Genomic DNA, 19,803 nt, shown 5'->3' on the forward strand with positions numbered 1-19,803 from the left:
ATTAACAGGCTATGGACCAAATCCTAAACATAAATATGTAAATTTATTGAGATACTTATTACGATTTAATATCGATTTTCCCCTCAATTTCCAGAAAGCACACTCAAGACCATGGTGATCCCTGCCTATATATTTAAAATGAAACCAGGGTCATTACAGCCACAGGTTATTTTGAGTTCTGTCTAAAACCAAAATGCTTATATGGTCTTCACAAGTCCAGTGGTCATAAGTCTCTAGTGCAATCCTGGGGAGTCAGGGTGGGGGGGGGTTGCAGATTTACAACATTGCTCCTCCCTACTTGAAGATAAGTTGACTGGGAAGGGTGGATTGTCCTCAGCGTCTACAGAGCATCTGGCCGAGGAACGACAGATGCTGACAGCTGGACTGACATCCAACATATGTCCCTTTCTTTATTCCTGCTCCGCTCAGACAATAGAATGGAAGGGATGGGGGTGCTTTTTGTTGAAAAGGTGGATCTAATAGCTTGTGACTCCAGAAAAGAGCCCCCATTCTCCAGGAGAGCCTGGAGAGCAATTAGCCCATCTCTGATCCCAGCCTGGGGAGCTATGATGAGAGGCCTGAACACACAAAAACCTCTCAACTGTGCCACACTAATGTGCTTATTATTTCATTACATCATCAGTGAAATAATCTAAATTAGCAGTTCAATTAGTCTTGTAGGGATATATTTTGTTTTTGGGTGTAAATTGTGTTTTATATTTCGATTAATCACGCTGATAGCTTCCTATGGCTGCTACTGCATTTATGTCTTGGGGGACCCCGAGCGCCGAGCACGTGCGCTTTGTTTTGCAACGTGATGACGCCACGCGTAGATCATAGGAAGTAATTTGAATTTATTTGTACAAAGTAATCACAACACGGATTTAAGCTGTTCAGACACGTCAAGATTTTAAAGTAAGTGTTTGCTTCGCGATACAATACTACAGCGTAAAAGCATTTACAGACACAACTTAGTATGAGACGATTTAGTTTGTAAGGACGGGAAACGATCCACCTTCGGAATAAATGAGTTTAGTTGCTGGAAGCTAAGCTAACTGTTAGCATTCATGTTTATTTCGAGCACTGCAATGAATAACCTGGCAAGATGCAACCTTGTGTGTGTTGACTTGCAGCGACGTAAACAACAGAAACAGCCTCACTTAACAATTACATAAAATATAAGATGCTGCGAACATGTGAAACTAAACTGTCAGTACAATAAACTGGCATAACTTCACTGCGGTCAAGCCAGCCCGCAGGATAACTTCGCATCTTGCTAAGCTACCATTAAAGTTTCTGAATTCACCCGCAGTGAATTCACCCGCACATGTGTTTCTCCTCTGTAGGAATGGGTGTGAAAGGTCTTCAGTACTTTATGGACCGCTGCTGTCCAGAAGCCCGCGTCACTGTGAATCTAAGAGAAATGGCCAGACGACATACTGCCAAAATCCAGCAAGACTGCACAACCTCAGGCAGTACTACTAGTTGAGTTTATTTCAGTGTTTAATACAATCTTGGGAGTAGGAGTGGTTGACACCATAAATGAATGTACTTCTCTACCAAATGCAAGCTTATACTGTAAACACCTGTGCACAGTGCTTGTTTCATGTCATGTCATGATAATAGCAATATGAGTGGGAGCAGGCATAAATTCACTTATACTGTATTATCACTCATGTACTGTTGCACATGTTATTAGTGATAGATCTACAGCTGGGAAACCTAATTCTAATTCCAAAAGGAGATTCAAAAAACCAGTGTGACCTCAGAGCTGGGATAGGCTCCAGTCCCCTCGCGACCCTGACAGATAAACAAATAGAAAATGAATGAATGAATTTGGGCTCAGATCATTTTACTTTGGGAACTTGCCTACTTTGGGACATTTCTTCAGGAATAGATAGTGAGCCCTTTTGGATAGGGAATATGTAGATAATAATTGAGAATACTGCATTTGATAATTGACTGTGTATATGTTTCTTGTTTTAAATGTAATTTACAATACATAGTTAACACTACCAGCACTGCTGTTCACAATAGCCTACACAGCCTTAGCATCACCGATGATGGCACTTTGAAAGGTAATAGAAGTGCTAACAAGGATACAAACAAAGTGAGATCAGTGACAGGCATTATGGCATTGCAAGATTACAGGACTGAAGAAGAAAAAGTTTTTTATGATCCAATGGCTGTTTGTGAACCATAACACTTAAAAACAGGACCCTGGACATTTCTTAGGCATGTGTGTTTTCTCTGAGTAGGTTAACACAGAGATTTGGTCTCTATTACATTTACATTTTTATTCTCATTCAGGTCCCACACTTGTTGTGGATGGTATGGCCTGTCTGTGCCACTGGTACTCATGTAAGGACTGGGTGTGTGGTGGGCAGTGGAAGGAGTACATGGATGTGCTAAAGAACTGGGTGGAGGCCTTCACCTCAGCAGGCATTAGACTGGTCTTCTTCTTTGATGGGGTGGTGAAGGAGCAGAAGAGACAGGAGTGGGTGAGGAATGGACTGCAAACCAGTGGTGTTTCACATTTTCTTTGAGTAATCACACTTTAAAACTGCACCTGGGCTTCCATTCTACTACTTTAGTTACAGAGTTTACTGACAGAGTTTCCTGTAGTCCTATATTCATCTAGATGTCACAGTATTTAGAACACCTACGCATGATGTATTAAATGTCTCTCATATTGAACTTGCTGAGCCTGGAGTTTACTCAGCTAATCTAGTAATATTATACAGTCTTCACCTCTTGTATACAACATCCTCTCCTGTCAACAGGTGAAGAGGAGACGCAGAGTGAATGGACAGGTTACTAAAATATTTCGTCACATGAAGGCTCATGGAGAGCAGCCTGGTAGAGAGCTCTTTTGTCTTCCTTCTGGTCTGGCAACGTTCACATGCTTTGCTCTCAGGTACAGATTACGATGCAGTGGCCTTCTTACACATAATAGTTAGTTAGTTGGTTAATGATGCATTTAAAAGTAGGCATAAGCTGAGATGTTTTTTTTTTTTGAGGCTTCATTAAATGGGTTTTGATCCGATACGTGATGATTGTCCTCGTTGTTGCTGTTTATATTGAAATATCATCTCTGTTGTTGATATTATTTTCTTATTGTAGATTTTATTGTTTCATTCAGATCATTGGGTCAGGAAGTGTTTTGCTCAGTGCAGGAGGCTGACTATGAGATTGCCAACTATGCTTGTCAGCATAGCAGTATGGGCATTCTGGGTCAGGACTCAGACTTCATCATATTCAACAGGTTCGTTGAAATTATGTCGTACTTTTAGAGTTTGTTGTATTTAAAAAAAATCTTGCTGCTGAATGTGATAATAGATGAACAGATTAATTAATGTTATTGCTAAATGTGTATGAACTGTCTGATGTTAGCATGTAGTTTTATCTTTTCAAGTGCCCCCTACTTATCTGTGGCAAAGCTGCAGCTCGACAGCCTCACCACTGTCCTGTACGACCGACAGAGGCTCTGCCAAACCATCAGCCTATCTGTTACCCAGCTACCACTGCTGGCCTGTCTCCTGGGTAATGATGTGGTGTCAGAAGAGCAGATGCAGCACATCCGGAACGATGCTATGGCAACATACAGGTGCTGGGAACTTTACTTTGTGGTTTGCTCTATATTAATATTTGTCAAACTGAATGTTACCTTTGCGATTAATAGTAAGAAGAAAACGGATACAATATAATACCGAGAACGTTATTGTTTCCCAGAATAAACAACCCGGCACCACACTCTGGTGCTCCTCAGGGGCAGGTGGTCCTGGCTGTATCCCAGTATGTGAGCTCTGTGTGGGGCAGAGAGGGGGAAGAGACTGGGCTTATCCCTCAATCTCTGAATCTGTCAGGTCCTCTCAGAGAGTTGCTGAAAAGGGGGATTTGCTCCTACCTGCTGCCTGGACAGGAAGCTCTTCAACAAGGTGACATCTCTGCACGTCCCTCAGCTCCTGCCTTTGAGAAGTATGTTAGTCCAGAAATATTAAAGGTATGTTCTGTGCCTCATTCTGTCTCTTCCACCTTGAAAGAAGCAAATATCACATTAGCTTATTATGTACAATTTTGTGATTTTCCTCAGGCCTGTAGAGAGAAACATGTAGCAGTAGAGGGTTTCATGGTTTACAGTGTTGTATGCGAGGGAGTCACTGAATGTAGCAACACCCTGGAGGATGAGGAGGACACTGAATTGCTGCCTCAGGCCCTTGTCTACAAACCCTGCAGACAACTCATCTATGGGCTGCTGCTGCTGCACAGGGATGAAGGTAGGACAGAAAACATTGGCTGAGTCACATCTATACCCACACAAAGACATATTCATTATCATAAATGCACATGTACAGATCCATATGTGCTCTGGCGTCACTATGGACAGAGTCAGAAAACCACAAATCTAAGACAAATGCACATGTAAACATGTAGAGGAGAAACCAGAGTATACCAGTCATGCACTCTGTCATATACATGTAGATATATTCAAACTATGCACACACTGCAGGAGAAATACATGCCTGGAAGTGAAGATGATGCTTTTTTACGTTTTACTTTCACATGTAGAAATTAATAATAAAGACAAGAATATGTCTTTTCCAGTCAGCGGTGTGAAGTCAATCAAAGCTAACCTTGACTTCTTTGTGTATCTTCAGACAGCAGTGTTGACCTTCCAGCTGTCAGAGAGTGGTTTGTCTACCCTGGAAACCCTCTGCAGGAACCTGACATGGTCCACCCTGTCCCAGTCAGGCTCCCATGTAATGTACCTGCTAGTTTCTTTACTGGTCTCTGTATTCACAAAGTCTGATTTCAGTCTTATTATACAAGCTATTGTAAGTTTGATTGATGAGGAGACAAGAGTTTTTTTGTTAGTTCTTTTGAGTCTTTATTGCTATGATGATTGCACACTGTGCCAATCTTGGGTGATGCACTTTAAGTTAACAATGCTCAAGATAATCACAGTGATCAAGATATTCTGGCTATGCTTAATACACTGAAGACATATGTCATCTTTCATGATGTGTTTTTGCCTCCAAAATCCCTCAGCAGTTTGTGTCTGTCTGAATGTGTAGATGATAAGCCCAGTCTGGACTTGTTATGGTTTGGCACTGGTCCTGAAGTGTCTGCTCTTCGCCTGACATCCTTCCTTTCAATTTTTGACTGCCTTGAGTTCTCCGAACTGTATGGGGATATTGAAGACTCACTGCTGGCTGCTCTCTGCCTGGTCACATACATAGTCCTCCAGGTAGTGTCAACATTTACTTGATTCTTTAATAGTTTTCAGTGGGCAATGACAACTCACCAGAAAGAACATTAGCCAGATTAAGGAGAGTATCGGTTGAACAAAAGAAAGGACAATTGAAAACCACAATCAAAGATTTGTACATGAAGCCCAAGGATTTCATTATGGGAATTATGTACTCTCTTATCTCATGAGTCATGTAAATCAGCCAATATTTTTATGCACGGAAACAATCACAGATGAAAATTTTTGTGTACTTTTGTTTTAATTGAAAATGCATGAAAATGATTTTCTCTGATGTTACACTAGCGTTTTGTCCACTACAGTCTTCTCAAGTTGTATTGGGTATTCATTTGCTCAAAGCATTGTCTGCACTATTTTAATTTTCACTGGTCTGGCTTAGCCTTCAGTGAATAGGGTTGAGCTGTTAAATGAAACAGACAAACACAAGGAAAGGAGTCAGTTCTATAGGCATTCTGGTCAAGATAATTCCAGTGTTTGGATAGCAGAGCTACACCTGGTGACTTATGTAAACAGAAAATAAAAGACCAAATGTATTTGGTGACAATTAAACACACAAGTCAGCTTTTGATTTGAGATTTACATCTATAGCATACACAGCAATTATTCTTTTCTTTTGTCAACTTGTGATTTGAAGTTAAACATTGCTTGCTGACGGTCTGTTTTGTGTTGTTTTGTTGTGGCTTAATGATGGCCACTGTCACCCACTGAGTGCTCCGATTAGCCGTAGTCACTGGTCTTTGCAGCTCCAGCTCCTACGTCAACAAATGCTCAGATAGCCATTCAGGGGCTTTGAATATCTTAAGAGCTGTTTCTTAATTCACCTTACAACAATTATGTTATTTTGGTTGTAAATTTTACATTGTAAACATTCATGCTGTTTGTTATCCTGTTGAAATACCTTGTTTTCTGAAACAGAGCACAGAGGTTTGTGTTTCTGGTTTGTGCATTTTGCATTGGCGTCATCTGATTGAGCTTTGACACAACAGAGATCACAAGAAAACGTCACCAGGATAAAGGTTTATTTGTCATTTTGCAGAAGCTAAACAAAAATTATACTGTACATGCTGTTTTAAATCACTCTTTATTGCTTCCCTAACAAAGATATGTCTTCAAAGAAACTTACCTCAAATGTTGTCTCAAATTTTCAAAATGTTGATGAAATGCACAGATTATATTTCTATAACGCTGTCGACGCAACGCTACTTGGCTGTTGGCGAATCGGTCTGAGATGCTGTTGCGTTATGCTAGTAGTGGCTAATGTAGCACGAGTGACATTAAGTGACACAACTTAAGGTAGTTTATCATACTTTGTGCAGCTCCCTCTGCAGACACAACAGGCTTTGTATTACTTTTTTCACATATGCAGTGATACTTTAATGGCCCCTCAACAGACTTTGTTGTTTAAAATTTCCCCTTTAATAACAAAAGCAGCCTCTTATTCTCAAATTCTCGATTCTTTAAAGAGTCGTTGCAGTTGTGCTCTACAATTCTTGCAGCCAATGAAAACATCTCAGTTTGCTGTGAAGGAATTGTGTCATTTTTACGAAAGCAACAAGGGTGGCCAGAGTCAGTGAAGTTTTAACAAACCAGATAAATTTGGGCATGCCTTTACTACTTAATTTGATCTCTGTTCATACAGACAAAACTGAACTCTGAAAGAAACAAAGATCAACAGGCAACATTCCAAAGTGACGTAGATTTTTGGGCAAACAGACGGATGCTCTCACTTGGAGGCCATCGTTTAATTGAATGCACAACCAACAAACAGACAGACAGAAGAGGTTGTCTGATGGACCGTTAGATGAGTGGACAATCAGAGTTGAGCAGAGCGGCTGACAGACAACAGTAGCTGTTGTTGTCTGATCACTGCTGCATTCACATTCCCTCGTCACTCTTCTGTTTAAATAGCTTCAGGGTTTGTTTGTTTTGTACACACAACTGGGCAGCCTTGTTTCTGCATTCAGCATTGTTTCTTTCTCTGTTGAATTGTTGCACAGAGAGCAGACAAAACAAACTGACCCACACAGAAGACGCGATGATGTGTGATTGAATTGGCTAACCGTATAAAATCCTGTGTATGGGTGTGTGTGTGTTTGTGTTCATGTTTTCAGGTACAGACTTTGTCTCAAGAGGACTCTGATGCTTACCTGAGTCAGGCTGTGTGTCTGAGACTAAAATCCCCGCAGGAGCTTCAACAGATCAAGGTCAGTTACAAGTGCAAACACAAGCTCGCATGATTTTTAATGATTTTCAACTAAAAATAGAACAGGTCTGTTCTCTGACTTTCACTCAATTGTTTTGCCCCACTGCACCCTAAAGTTGTTGAGTTTCCTGCTGCCAGAAGACAATGTCTCCTGTAGTTTACAGTAAACAAGGTCTTCTTGTGGCAAACACAGCTCAGAAAAAGTTTCCCGTAATAGAAAGCGAAAACACAAACGGACAGAAAAAACAAATAAGCTGCTGATTGAGTCTCCTGAAAAACAAACAAATACAAGAAATCCCACAACAACAATGTTTAAACTGTGTGATTGTATTGCAAATGATGATTTTCATTTTGCAGATTGTTTAAAAATTTAATTAAAATTTGTGCAATTGCGCATCCATTTAGGTTTTGTGAAGAATAAAATCCCAAAATAATGAACATATTTCTGCAGACATAAAACTGAAAGCTGATGGCTTACTATGAAACCTCTGTCACAGCTGAAGCAGTTCAAGTTCATGTCTGTTTTGCACTTGTTATAACTCAGGATCAAATATTGGGAAAAGTTCAACTCTTCTTTATTGCAGAAATTGGAGCCAAAGCTTCACTGTGATCACTGACTTTGTTACATCACAGTATTTTAAACGATTATTGATGCTGAAATACAAATAAAGAAAAACTGCTTGCATGTTGGAAGAACATGGAACTCAAAAATGGCAGTCAGTCAGCTGAGTTGTCACTGATAGTGATGGTACTCAGTAGTTGCCGTCCAGCTGTACACGGGGGTGTTGAGGATGTCCACTGAAGGAAGCAAGGCAGTGTGATAGGTCTGTCTTCTCAGTGAGCTTGCTTGATCTGACTCAGAATCAGAGTCAGCTTTTACATTCTCTGGGAAAATGGCTGCACTGCTTGCTGCCTTGTTGTAGCCCCATTTATTTTTACTGTTTAATTACCATACTTGTGTCTAGTAATTTGTATTTTTGCTGCTCGTCTGTTTTCTACACAATAATTAGGGCTGGGCGTTGATTTGAATATACTGTCTGGGAGAGGTTCAGAGCTCGAGGGGGAGTTGAGATAACTGAGTGTTCAGATTAACTGCACACGCACAACCTAAATGTGTGAATGTACTCACACATTTCACACCAGGATGTGGGTTAACACACAGCTTTTGATATTTGATTGTGTGTGTGTATAACCTAAAATTGAAAGCCTGCCTTGTTATTTCTCCACCTCCTCCAACAAAAGACAAAGATTATTTTAGAAAAATTAAAATTAGAATAGTATACTGAATGAAAATGAGTCACAACATTTATGTGTGTGTTTAGGGGAAAGGGGTTGTGGGTAGGTATTTGTTGGTTTTGTTGCAACATTCTTCCCCATGGGACTTTGATTGTGGTGTGTGTGTGTGACAGAGAGAGTGTACTGGCGACAGCCGCCTGTCTGTCCTGGCTGACGCTCACCACATGGAGCTATTTACACCAAGCACACTGTGACCCACTGGACACACACACACGTTTCTGTCTGTGTCCCTCGCTCTGTGTGTTCTCATGTTTCTCTTTTTACACTCGACCACTTCTTTCTCTTCGTGTTGCTCTTTATCTTTTTTTCCTCTCTCTTTGTTCGTGTGCGCCTTCAGGCTTTTGTGTCTCTGTCCAGTGGTTCATTGTGTTCAGAAGGTGAAGCTGTGTTTGACTGGAAGCAGGTGGCAGGCAGGGCTGTATGTGGTGTGTGTATGTGTGTGTGTGTGTGTTCACACACTGTTATCAGAGCTATCTGTCGGAGGACAGGTGAGACTCACACAGAGAACATCTGCCTGCTGTTGTTACAGTTAGCTTGCTCTCTGCTTCTTCATCATCCTTTCCTTTATTGTCCTTCTCCAGTTTCTTCTTTCTCCTTGCTCTCTCCCTCTCTGCTGCTGACTTTTATGGTCAGTGGTATTGAGATTAGATGTTATCTTTATATTTTTTGGTGCAGTTGTACATTTTATGCCTTGCTGACTCACTCACTTATCATTAACTGTGGACACTTTTGGTTTTCCCTACAACACAGGAACTCATGTCCCTTTGCCTTAGGATAAATATTTCACCAAAAAATGTTTTTTTCGCTCTCACATTTTTCCTTTTCATCTCAGTGGCTCATCTGTCAAACTTTGTTGCAACAGTTTGTTGTGTATCATTTCATTAACGTCTAAGGCTTCGTTCAGTTATATGTCTGTATATTGTATTATTTGTTGCAGTGAGTAGAGTAAACACCACAGCCCATCAGTTTGTCACCCATCGATACCTGTCTGGATAGATACATGACAGTGAAATGGGTGGTCTGGTTACTTTAGCAGCTGTGAGTTTTAAAGTTGAACAATGTGATTCAGGTGATACACTGAGCATATTAAAAAAAAAGATAGCCCTTCACAGCAGGACTGTTGACATGATGCTGTGATAATGTGCAGATTGAAACTGAAGTCGTTCTGATTGCTTCAGTCTCTACTTAACAGGCTTTATTAATGTGAACATCCTCATGGATCCATCAGTGTGTCTAAGGTGAATGAACTAAATGATACATTTTATTGAACGATGCTAAGGACATACTGCATACATTTTATGATTTATATTCCTAAATGAGACAGCTATGTCTCTCTTCATGTGTGGTGCAGTCATCAGCTGTGTGGTCAGCCGCTGTGGGGGGGCCTGACGATCTTTCTTCGAGAGGAATTTACTGTCACATGTGGTGAAGTCAAGTATGACCTGCGGGCAGCTCAAAACAGAGTCATGGGAAAATTTATGCAGAAGACACACCAAATATCAAGCCTCATGATGCAGATGTGCTGCCAACCAAATGTAAAAGCAAACTTTTCCTTCCTCTGCTCTCAGCTGCCTTTCCTCTCCAGTCGTGCGGTGCAGCTGGGATCCCTCTACGTCCGAGGCCTGAGCCACCTGCTGGGTGCTAACTGTGCCAGCGGCTGTCCGCTGCCCAGCGCTGCCCTGATGCCTTGGCACAGCTTTGATGGACGGCTGTTCCACTCAAAGTACCTGCTGGCACACAGCGGTGTGGAGAAAACTGTGTTGCTGGAGAGTGATGTGAGTGGAGACAAACAAAAAGGGGTATTTGTGTATGCGTGTGTGTGGTGAGAAGTCTTGAGGGAAAAGAAAAGGTGACAAAATTGCCTCCTGTTTAAACTATCGTACTGGTTTGATTTTCTGTATTATTTTTTCCCCTTTTTTTTACCTGTATGAACATTCTTTTGAGTCTTGTGTATTGTGCACGTGTGATCCAAATTGTGTTTGCTTCTCCAGCCATCCTGTTTGTCTCTGTTTCTCTGCCTGAGAGAGAAACTAATGGAAGCCTGCAGGAAGAGAGGCAGAGTCCTGCAGTCCAGACCTGCTGCAGCAGGACCGAGTTATGAAACCACACCAGGACCCAGTTACAGAGGAAGAGACACAGGTGAGACTGACTGACAAGATTTTATAGACACACTACCCACCAACAACTTCTGCCACCTGCCTTTCTCCTAGTTTTTCAGCACAAATGCACAGTTCACTTATGCTCATAACCAGTTGTTTGTCTGTAAGGATTTTGCTGTGTATATATCTACAAGATTTAAAAATGACACAGTTATCTACAGAGTTGATCAAAAACGTAAGATGAGCCACAGGGCGTGATAAAAGTGTGACAAATGTTTCCTGATGTTTGCCAGGTTTTCCAGTTTCAAATCGACACTAAATTATGGATACTTTAAGTACCAGTTCAGCTGTTTTGAGTAATAGCTTTCTATTTGTTGAGATGTCTGTGTTTTAAAAGTGATTTAATGGCTTTCATGTTTTCTTCTTCCTTAGTCTTACTCAACAATCACTGTCTGTGTCTGTGAATGTTGGTTCTTTGTTGTTTTATTTAACATAATTATGCTGCCATTTTGGCCAGGACTCTTTGGAAAACGAGTGTTTGATCTTGAGACCATCCTGGTTAAACAAAGGTCAGAGAGAGAAAAACGTTTTGACCTGAATTAAGAAATGTTATGGTGTCTCTACCAGGGAGCCCTGGTGGCCTAGTGGTAAAGAAGCATACCATGTAACCACAGTGACTTTGGCACAAATCTGCCCGGGGAGCTTTGTCGCATGTCATATCCCTCTTTCTCTTCCCATGTTTCCTGTCTGCATCTATACTGTAAACTTTCCAAGAGACACACAAAAATGCCCAAAACAAACATTATAAAAGAGAAGTTAGGCTGTCTGTATTATTTTTATGGCTCCAGTAATTCAGTTTTTATGTTTTGGGGTCTTCGTTTCTAATCACTGTCCAAAGAACAGAGAACCAAACGTTGCTTCCAGTGATCTGAGCATAAACCCATTGTGGTTCATATTTAAAAACTGATGAAAATTCTCTCGGAGGCAAACAGAGAAGCAGGATTTTAATCTGACAGTTCATCTGTGGTTGTAGTTCTCTGGTGCCCCGTACAGCACCACATTACCCAGAGGGCCGTGCTGTAACGAGCTCCATGTGTGCTGTGGCCTTAACGCTATACCACCATCTGCGTGCACGCACACACACGCACACGTACACGCTTGGATCCAAGACTTGCTTTGTCAGTGCGCTGGTAATAGTAGGTTTCTGTTTATAGGCTCAGAGAGCTCTATTTTAAGACACACAACAAGACTAACTGATTACAGACTTCTCTCTTCTGTCTCTCCCCTCATTTTAGCCCCCTCCCCACAGTCGTCCCCCTCTGTCTAACTCTTGATCCTTTCATTTTTCTCTCTATTTTTTTTTTCCAAACTCTCTCTCTGTTTCTTCTCATTTCTCACTGTTGTTCTCTTTCTGGTGCCACATGCAGAGCTCTCACACTCTCCAGACGCCTTTTCATCCCATTATACAAACATATTCGACCTCTTACATGCTTAAGTGTGGCCTGTCTGTATGGCACTTGTCCCTGGTGTGTGCCCTTTTGGTAGAAGAATCACAGTTGGTCATGGACTCCGTCCTGCTCAGCACTCAGTCTCAGAAGACGACTCAGCAGTAGCTGAAATGAAATGTGAACCCGTAGTTTCTGTTCAACCCTGTGACTTATAAACCCTTTGGGAACGGTTCTCTGCGTGCCATGTTGGCGTAGAGACTCAGAATTGCGCCGAACTGTCTGCCTTTTCCCCAAGTCAACCCTTGTGGGTCTCATGAGGATGTTTCTGGTTTTATAGATGGAGGGCTATACAGTCTTTGTACCTCAGTGTTTCATTTCTGCCAGACGCAGACACCAATCATTACTACAGAACTGTGGGGATAAGGGGAGTGTGTGTGTGTGTGTGTGTGAGAGAGAGAGAGAGAGAGAAAGAGAGAGACAGAGACAGAGAGGATGTGTATGCGTGAGAGTAGTGGTGGCGCTATGTGGTATCGTTGAGGGCCCAGTTTGGTTTTTGTTTGGAATCAGGCCTGATGTTTAGTCTCCTCAGCAAATATCTCCTCTGCCCGCCTGCCCTTGGAATTACACTCCGACAGTAAATCCAGTATAACTTCTCTCCCATGTCTCCTCAGTTTATTTTTGCCCAAGAAGGCCAAAAGTAAATGAAAACAATGTAATTTTTACATTTGTTATGGAGCACATTTTTTGGCTCAGAGTAGTGAAGTACCCCTACTCCTTCCTCCAGTCTGTCCTCTGACAATGTTAATTTTCATGAACACACTTTGACTCCTGATTGACAGAGGAATAACATATTTTCTCTAATCTCTCTCTAATCCTATTTGTCTCCCTCTCTTGGTTTTAGTCTGAATATCTGTCTGAAATTTTTCCAATAACACTCTGACCACAAAGATAAACCTTTAGACAGTTTAGCTGCTTGTGGCCTGACTGACACATCCACACATGCATGGCATGCTGTCGTGTGCTTCTTTCCTGCACTCTCACACTCAGTGAGTGGATTGATGGCAGGATGGCAGTCTGGCCCAGCAGCCTACAGCTTCTCTTTGGCAAAGTCTGAAGTTCTGCTTGGTGCTTCATTTAAAGCACTTTGCAACTCACTTTAAGTTAGCGGTATCTGTCAGAGATCTTTATGTATGTCACAGGGGAAGTGTTTATCGTATTTTACCACCAATAGTAGAGCAAAAGTCACAAACTCCATTGAATACAGCATGTTTAACATCTAATTTGAGGTTTTGATAGTATTCAGCTTCATTAAACTGGGTAACTGAGCTGGAACTGGCGGCGCTTGTCAGACTTGCCTGCTGTGATATGGCGATTGGTTCTTTTTGACTGTTATAGGGGCAGCCTTGAAATAACTGCAGACAGACTTAAATGCAAGTTGAGTGTGTGTGTGTAATAAAGACCTTTGTTGGTTCATAAAAAATATTGAAATCTAATGGCTGACTGTTTAGCACTTTATCTGCAGTATAAGAAACAAAAACATGGAGGTGAAAGTTATCCTTAAAGTATGTGAACATTTGGTTGAAATCTGGAATGTTTTGCTATAACCCAGAAATATTTCTGAATAAATGAGCAACAATCAAAGTTAAAGCTGTGCCAGTCATCATGTGTTTAATAACACACTCAGTTCATCCAACTCCCGTCCTTCAGATCCCAACCTGCCCCCCGTCACTTCTGGTGTGCTCCATAGCTATGTCCTGGGGCCCCTTCTCTTCATCACCTACCTCCTTCCCCTTGGCAAGATCTTTTGCAAATTAAACATCCATTTCCACTGCTTCACAGATGACACCCACCTCTACCGTTCCAGCAAAAAAAAGTCCACACTCCTACCCTCCTTCCTCACCAACTGCTTATCTAAATCCTGGCTCACCTCAAACTTCTTATAATTAAACAGCGATAAAATAGAAATTCTCCTCATTGGTACTAAATCTACATTATCCAAAGTTGAGAGTTTTTCCCTCACAATCGACAGCTCCTCAGTTTCCCCCTCCCCCCTGGTTAAGAGTCTGGGTGTCATCCTAGATAGCTCATTATCATTTCAATCTCACATCAGTAACATTACCCAGTCTGTATTTTTCCATCTAGGCAACATAAATCATCTCCACCCCTCCCTCACCAAACACACCACTTCTATCCTTGTCCACAGTCCACAGTCCCGTATTGATTATTGTAATCCGGTCTCCTCCACATTGCCACCTCATCCTGCTCCTTCAGATCCTCTTCCTCCATCCGCCTCACTGTGCCCTCCGCCCGTCTCAGCACCATGAGGAGCAGAGCTTTCAGCTGTTCTGCTCCCCAACTCTGAAACTCACTCCTTTCGGACATCCGTAACACTGACTCTCTCCCTCAGTTCAAATCCAGACTCAAAACTCACCTTTGTGTTGCTTTTGTCCTTCAGTTTTGAGAAAGGCGCTTATAATAAATTACATTATTGTTATTATTATAATAACAGGGGTCAGATGACACAGATGTGAAGGGGGTGGATTGAAGTGATGAACCTACAAAGAATTTGTTGTTTTAGATCACAGTCTTGTCAGCTCGAGTTTTGGCTGCAGCAACTAGCAGCTTTTAGCGAGCAATTTTGATGAACCCACTATTCAATTCCTGCACCAGCACCGACGCAACTAGTTGGTAAACATAGAGGAACATTTAGCAGTTTAAGAGTCAGATATTTCATTTTGGCTTTATTGTCCTTTAAATATTACATTTTTCACTTTCAGGTTGGCCTCCAGGTGATGGTGAGAGTTGGCGCAACAGAGGAGAGATGATAGGAAGCCATCAACATGGAGGAGGATGGAGGGGGAGAGGGGAGGTGTGGCCAGAACGACGTGAAAACAGAGAGCAACCATGGGAGAGAGGACACAGGGGAGGAGGAGGAGGAGCAGGAGGAGGGGGAGGAGGAAGAGGAGGAGGAGGAGGAGGGGGAATGAGAGGAGGCCAACATTTTCACCCTCATTCTCAATTTTATCATAACTGCCATGGTGGAGGATCTCCGAACGTGAGCCATCCTCGAAAACGGCCCAGAGGTCGATCGCAGCATGTCAGAGGGAGATATCAGCTGGCTCCAAGGTGACTCCATTATGGAAGTAAAATATCTTGTGCAGTGTTTATTCTGTTTTGGTCGGTTCTGTAATGCCTTGTGTCCTCCTCTCATCCCCTCCCAGATGGTCGCACCCTCCTGCACCAGCAATATAACTCGACCTGGAATTAAGAGGAGAGAAGGGGAGGATTAGAGGAGAGGATTTGAGGGGTTAAGAGGGTGGAAAAGACATGATGAAAGGAGTGAAAGAATCAAATTTCTCTGGACAAACAGATTAGTAAATTGGCCGTCAGGAATGTTTGTCTAATGGATGCAGTAGGTAGAGAAGTGGGGATCAAGAGGAGGCAGAATTAAGAGATTAAGATTTAATTTGACAGTTTGAAATGAAATTGTCTTTTTGTGCATCTCAAATTATTCTTTTTTTTTCAGTCAGTTGTTTTAAAGACTTTTCTTTATCTCAGGGCAATTTACCTTCTGCACTGTGACAGAAAATGAACCTGAGCACCCGCCAAACAAACAGAGAAATGAGCCACTTCAGACATACACTAAAAAGTGGATTAATGGTTAATCCCCAGGCCTGTTTTTACCTCTTATCTGTGACAATAAAAGGGAAAAGATCTTAAAAGCTAAGTGTATCCAGTGGCATAATCCCTTTAAAGGACTGGTAAGACAGTAATGCTGGTATCCAGTATCTGAAAAAAGGGCTGAAATAGGGCCTCGGTACTGGAGATTTATACACCTCTGTAAACTGCTACCATTTGTGAAAAACAACGTGAGGCACCTTGAGTTTGTGGACAGTGAAAGTTGTCATGTAAAGGATGCTAATAGAGAAACGTTTATATTTTAACCTGTTCTGTTTCGATACAGAGCTGTCCTTAAATCAATGCACAACACTCACCAAACTCATAGAGGCCTTGAGTTGCAAGCATTTTAATTTAAATTACTGATTTGATTATTTGGTAACAATGCTAATAGTATTTGGCCATTTGATTTTAACCATTTTGCTGATGCATCTAAAATCTGCAACATGTTTAATTGACCCCTTGTGTTGGCACAGGAAAGCATTAATAAGTACATTTCAAAACATGCAAAAAAGTAAAAAAAACACACAAACAAAGTGAAAGACTCTTCTCTTGATGTTGGCACATCTGTTCTTATTTGAACAACCGCTCTTACTGTATACTGTATGTAGCTTAGTGAACAATGTATGGCCTGTGCAGTCATGCTGACTGTCTTCCTGCGTCAGCGTGAACATCGTAAAGTCCACAAGAGAGGAAAAGGATGCAGAGAAAGTTCCACAGTGCTCTCAGTTCTCTCTCTCTCTGTCTGTCTGTGTGTGTGTATGTTTGCCTATAAGAAGGACAAAAAAATGTGAGAGCTTATTTTTCAGCATCAAAGCAGAAACATACCCACCAGTTTTATCGTTTTATCCTAAAACAAAGGAACACCAACAATACTAAAGAAGTGAAGATTCAGGAGACCAACCCACAAAATATGTCAGATACATCATTTAAAAACCACTCAGCGATAGTGTTTTACAATCTAACATGTTACTGTGTGGTGTCACTTTTTTGGGGGGAAGTAATGTTAGCTTTTTATTAGTTTTTTGTAGTTGTTAGGGACAAAAATTATCTTTGATCTTTAAGTAGCTTTGCTTAACATGTTAAGATTCGATAGTCAAAAGCATTCACATGTGGCAAATGAACAAACAAACAAACATATTAATACATTAGATTAAAATTGTCAGCCAAAACTATTGCTCTCTTGTGGAAGGGAAAAAACAAATCCACCTTTCAGCAGCAGCAGTTTTATTTATCATATCATAATCTTATGGTTACTACATCTGCTAAAGGAATCGGTAAATCATTGTTGTCGGGTTGTCGTCCTTATGTCTGTCCAAGGATATGGATAGATATGATTGATCTGCGCTGCTGGGTTGACAACGTATGTGAAGCATCCATGTTTTAGAACTTCTCTGCAGCGACATCTACATTTGAAGTGATAACTTTAAAATTACTTACAAATTAATGGAATTGTCAGTATAGTGATATATTGCATTTCACATAAAAGAAAATGTTAATGTCACTGTAACTTCACTGTTTGGTGGAGGCATACAACTGTGAGGTGGTAATTCTAGTCGGGGGTTAGTTACTGTGGTGAGTGTAGTGGGTGTGGGTGTGGATGTGAGGAGGGGCGATATGGGTGGGGCACGCAACACACATACATGACTTGGACCCGGCTGCCCCCTCTACATAATAACAATAACAGGAGGAGGGATGTTTTCTGTGGTGAAGAGGAAGCAAGGGATGGAAGGTTAAAAAGAGAGGAAGGGGGAAAAAAACAAAATGGAGTATAAAGTAGAGAGGATAAGTAAACACTGAGTGGAGGGAAACACTCCAGAGGAGTGATTGAGGGAGAGGTGGAAGACTAAGAATAGAGAAAACAACAGAAAACAGGATGTGAGGAAAAGAAAGGAGGTGAATTTAGAAGGGAGGAAAAGGGTAAGACAGAAGAGTTAAGAGCAATTTGAGTCAATAGTCTTGCCTCGACCGCAGGAAACCCTTTTGGCTGCCCAACAGATCAGCTTCCTGCATGTGTGTGTGTGGTGGTGGAAGTCTGGGTGTGGACCCTCCAGCAGCAAGGAGACAAACAGTCAAACCCCCTTTTGAGGCCTCCTCCCTGGGATTGGCTCAGGCCTCTTTCCTCTCCGGTGGCGGTCATTCAACAGACTGTCTTGTCTATCTTGCCTTACACTCTCCGTCTTATCTAAACTTTTTGAGGCTTTCATCCAGATGATGTCATCAAACTGGACAACCGTTTGTGTAGCCCAGCTAGACTGAGGGGATTTGATTTAAACCCTTGAGGTGTCTAGTAAGATAGCATCTTAATGGTTTCAGTCGTGACCGCATTCATGTCGCCTGCCGTATTAATTGCAATAACTTTGGTGCTCCTTTAACTTTTAAGCTAAAGGCCAATTCATGGTTTCCACATCCATGTTTCAGTGGTGGTCTTTGACAATTTCACCATCTGCTCAAGTCCGTGTTAACCCTTGTGCAGTGCTGTGTGGATGCCCACGCTCAGCCCAAAACTTGGGACTTGGTGAAGTGCACTGAATGTGCATGTATTAGAGTCCCGGTCTCCACACTTGTTTTGTGTATGGTAGGTATGCACTGTGTTCCCTATCTGTATCCTCCTTTAGCTATAACACATATTGTTTCATTTTTGTTCACTTCTTCAGATTGTTCAGCCACAAACCACAAACAAAAAACCTCTTTTTGTTGCTGTAGAAGATGAATAATTACTTAATTAAACCCCAAGGGAGAAATTAAATTTTTTCATTCCATTCCACACAGACTTAGGCCTTAAATACAGACACACCAAACCCATAAAAATGCAGCTGACATTGCCACAAAATGGTGCACCCCGAGCAGTATCGCAGTTCAGTGCTTTGCTGAACCTCTTCAGCTACCAGGCCACACTCCATACTGGGATAGATTGTAGACTTCAACCTCCCACCCTCTGGTCCCCAAGTGAAGTCTTCACAGACATCAGGCCAAAAAGTTTTATGCTTAAAAAGTATACTTTTTACTTTATGACAAAATACTTGCAAAACTGACATCCTGACTGCCTCAGCTGAGCCATCCATGCTGGCACAGATGGTGAACGTGGTAAACATTATTCCTGCTTAGCGTCAGCACCTTAGCATTGTCAGTGGTAGTGTGCTGATATTTAACATTTAGCTGAAAGCACCTCTCTGCCTAAGTACAGCCTCACAGAGAAGTTAAGCCGACTGCCGACGCTTGTTAAAAGGAGGGTTGTCAGTAAGTGATGTATGAGGTGGATGATGCTCCCTTATTTGTTCAGATTCACAGCATGCAATTACAGCATTTTAGAAGAAAATGTGAGAGGAGACGTGAATTTACCTCTACCACAACACCGCTTGTTAACACATGAGTAAACTGCTATCAAACCAGCTGTCATACAGGATAATTGTTATTATTATATGGTGAATAACATAGCTTCTAGTAAGTTAACAAGTACCTTCAGATTAAAGTGTTGTTATGTAAAAACCTCCCAATTGGTGTTTTCATTTACTTACATACAGCGTGAGCATCAGGATTGCAGGGGAAAACCTACTTAGAAATACAGTTTATTGGAAATCATTCTTTTTATCTACATTAACAGTGGTATTTATGCAATAATGCCTCTTTATTTATCCAAACCACACTCGCATAGGCATGCAAAGAAAAAGGCCTGTTTGGTTTTTTTGGCTGACTCTGTGTGTGTGTCTGTATACACAAAGAAAGAATCTCGGTGACAGAAATGGCTCTGTTATTTTGCTGTTGTTTTAGTCAATTTTACAGAGGCACGCACCAAAGTGACACAGGCGT

At 41.5% G+C, this 19,803-nt stretch overlaps 1 protein-coding gene across 2 annotated transcripts; it reads left to right on the forward strand.

The window, feature by feature from the left end:
- Window positions 1-762: 762 nt before the first annotated feature.
- Window positions 763-16,037, forward strand: fam120b (family with sequence similarity 120B). Of its 2 annotated transcripts, XM_046384391.1 has the most exons (16): window positions 763-915; window positions 1,347-1,484; window positions 2,311-2,501; window positions 2,784-2,917; window positions 3,143-3,265; window positions 3,416-3,607; window positions 3,733-4,003; window positions 4,094-4,277; window positions 4,659-4,760; window positions 5,076-5,248; window positions 7,381-7,473; window positions 10,337-10,543; window positions 10,760-10,907; window positions 15,093-15,257; window positions 15,291-15,441; window positions 15,537-16,037. In XM_046384391.1, the coding sequence occupies exons 2-16, from the start codon at window positions 1,349-1,351 to the stop codon at window positions 15,565-15,567; spliced, it is 2,301 nt and encodes a 766-aa protein (XP_046240347.1). In that variant the 5' UTR covers window positions 763-915; window positions 1,347-1,348; the 3' UTR covers window positions 15,568-16,037. The 2 variants fall into 2 exon arrangements, with proteins under 2 accessions (XP_046240347.1, XP_046240355.1); XM_046384399.1 differs by lacking the exons at window positions 763-915; window positions 2,311-2,501 and having other exon boundaries at window positions 1,351-1,484.
- Window positions 16,038-19,803: the final 3,766 nt, after the last annotated feature.

The sequence above is a fragment of the Scatophagus argus genome, chromosome 1 (genome assembly GCF_020382885.2).
Source record: "Scatophagus argus isolate fScaArg1 chromosome 1, fScaArg1.pri, whole genome shotgun sequence".
NCBI lineage: Eukaryota > Metazoa > Chordata > Actinopteri > Scatophagidae > Scatophagus > Scatophagus argus.

Coding starts and splice junctions, on each gene's coding strand:
- fam120b (XM_046384391.1), top strand. CDS start 1,349: ATGGGTGTGAAAGGTCTTCAGTACTTTATGGACCGCTGCTGTCCAGAA. Junction 2,918..3,142: donor TTCACATGCTTTGCTCTCAG/GTACAGATTACG, acceptor TGTTTCATTCAG/ATCATTGGGTCAGGAAGTGT. Junction 4,761..5,075: donor TGTCCCAGTCAGGCTCCCAT/GTAATGTACCTG, acceptor CTGAATGTGTAG/ATGATAAGCCCAGTCTGGAC.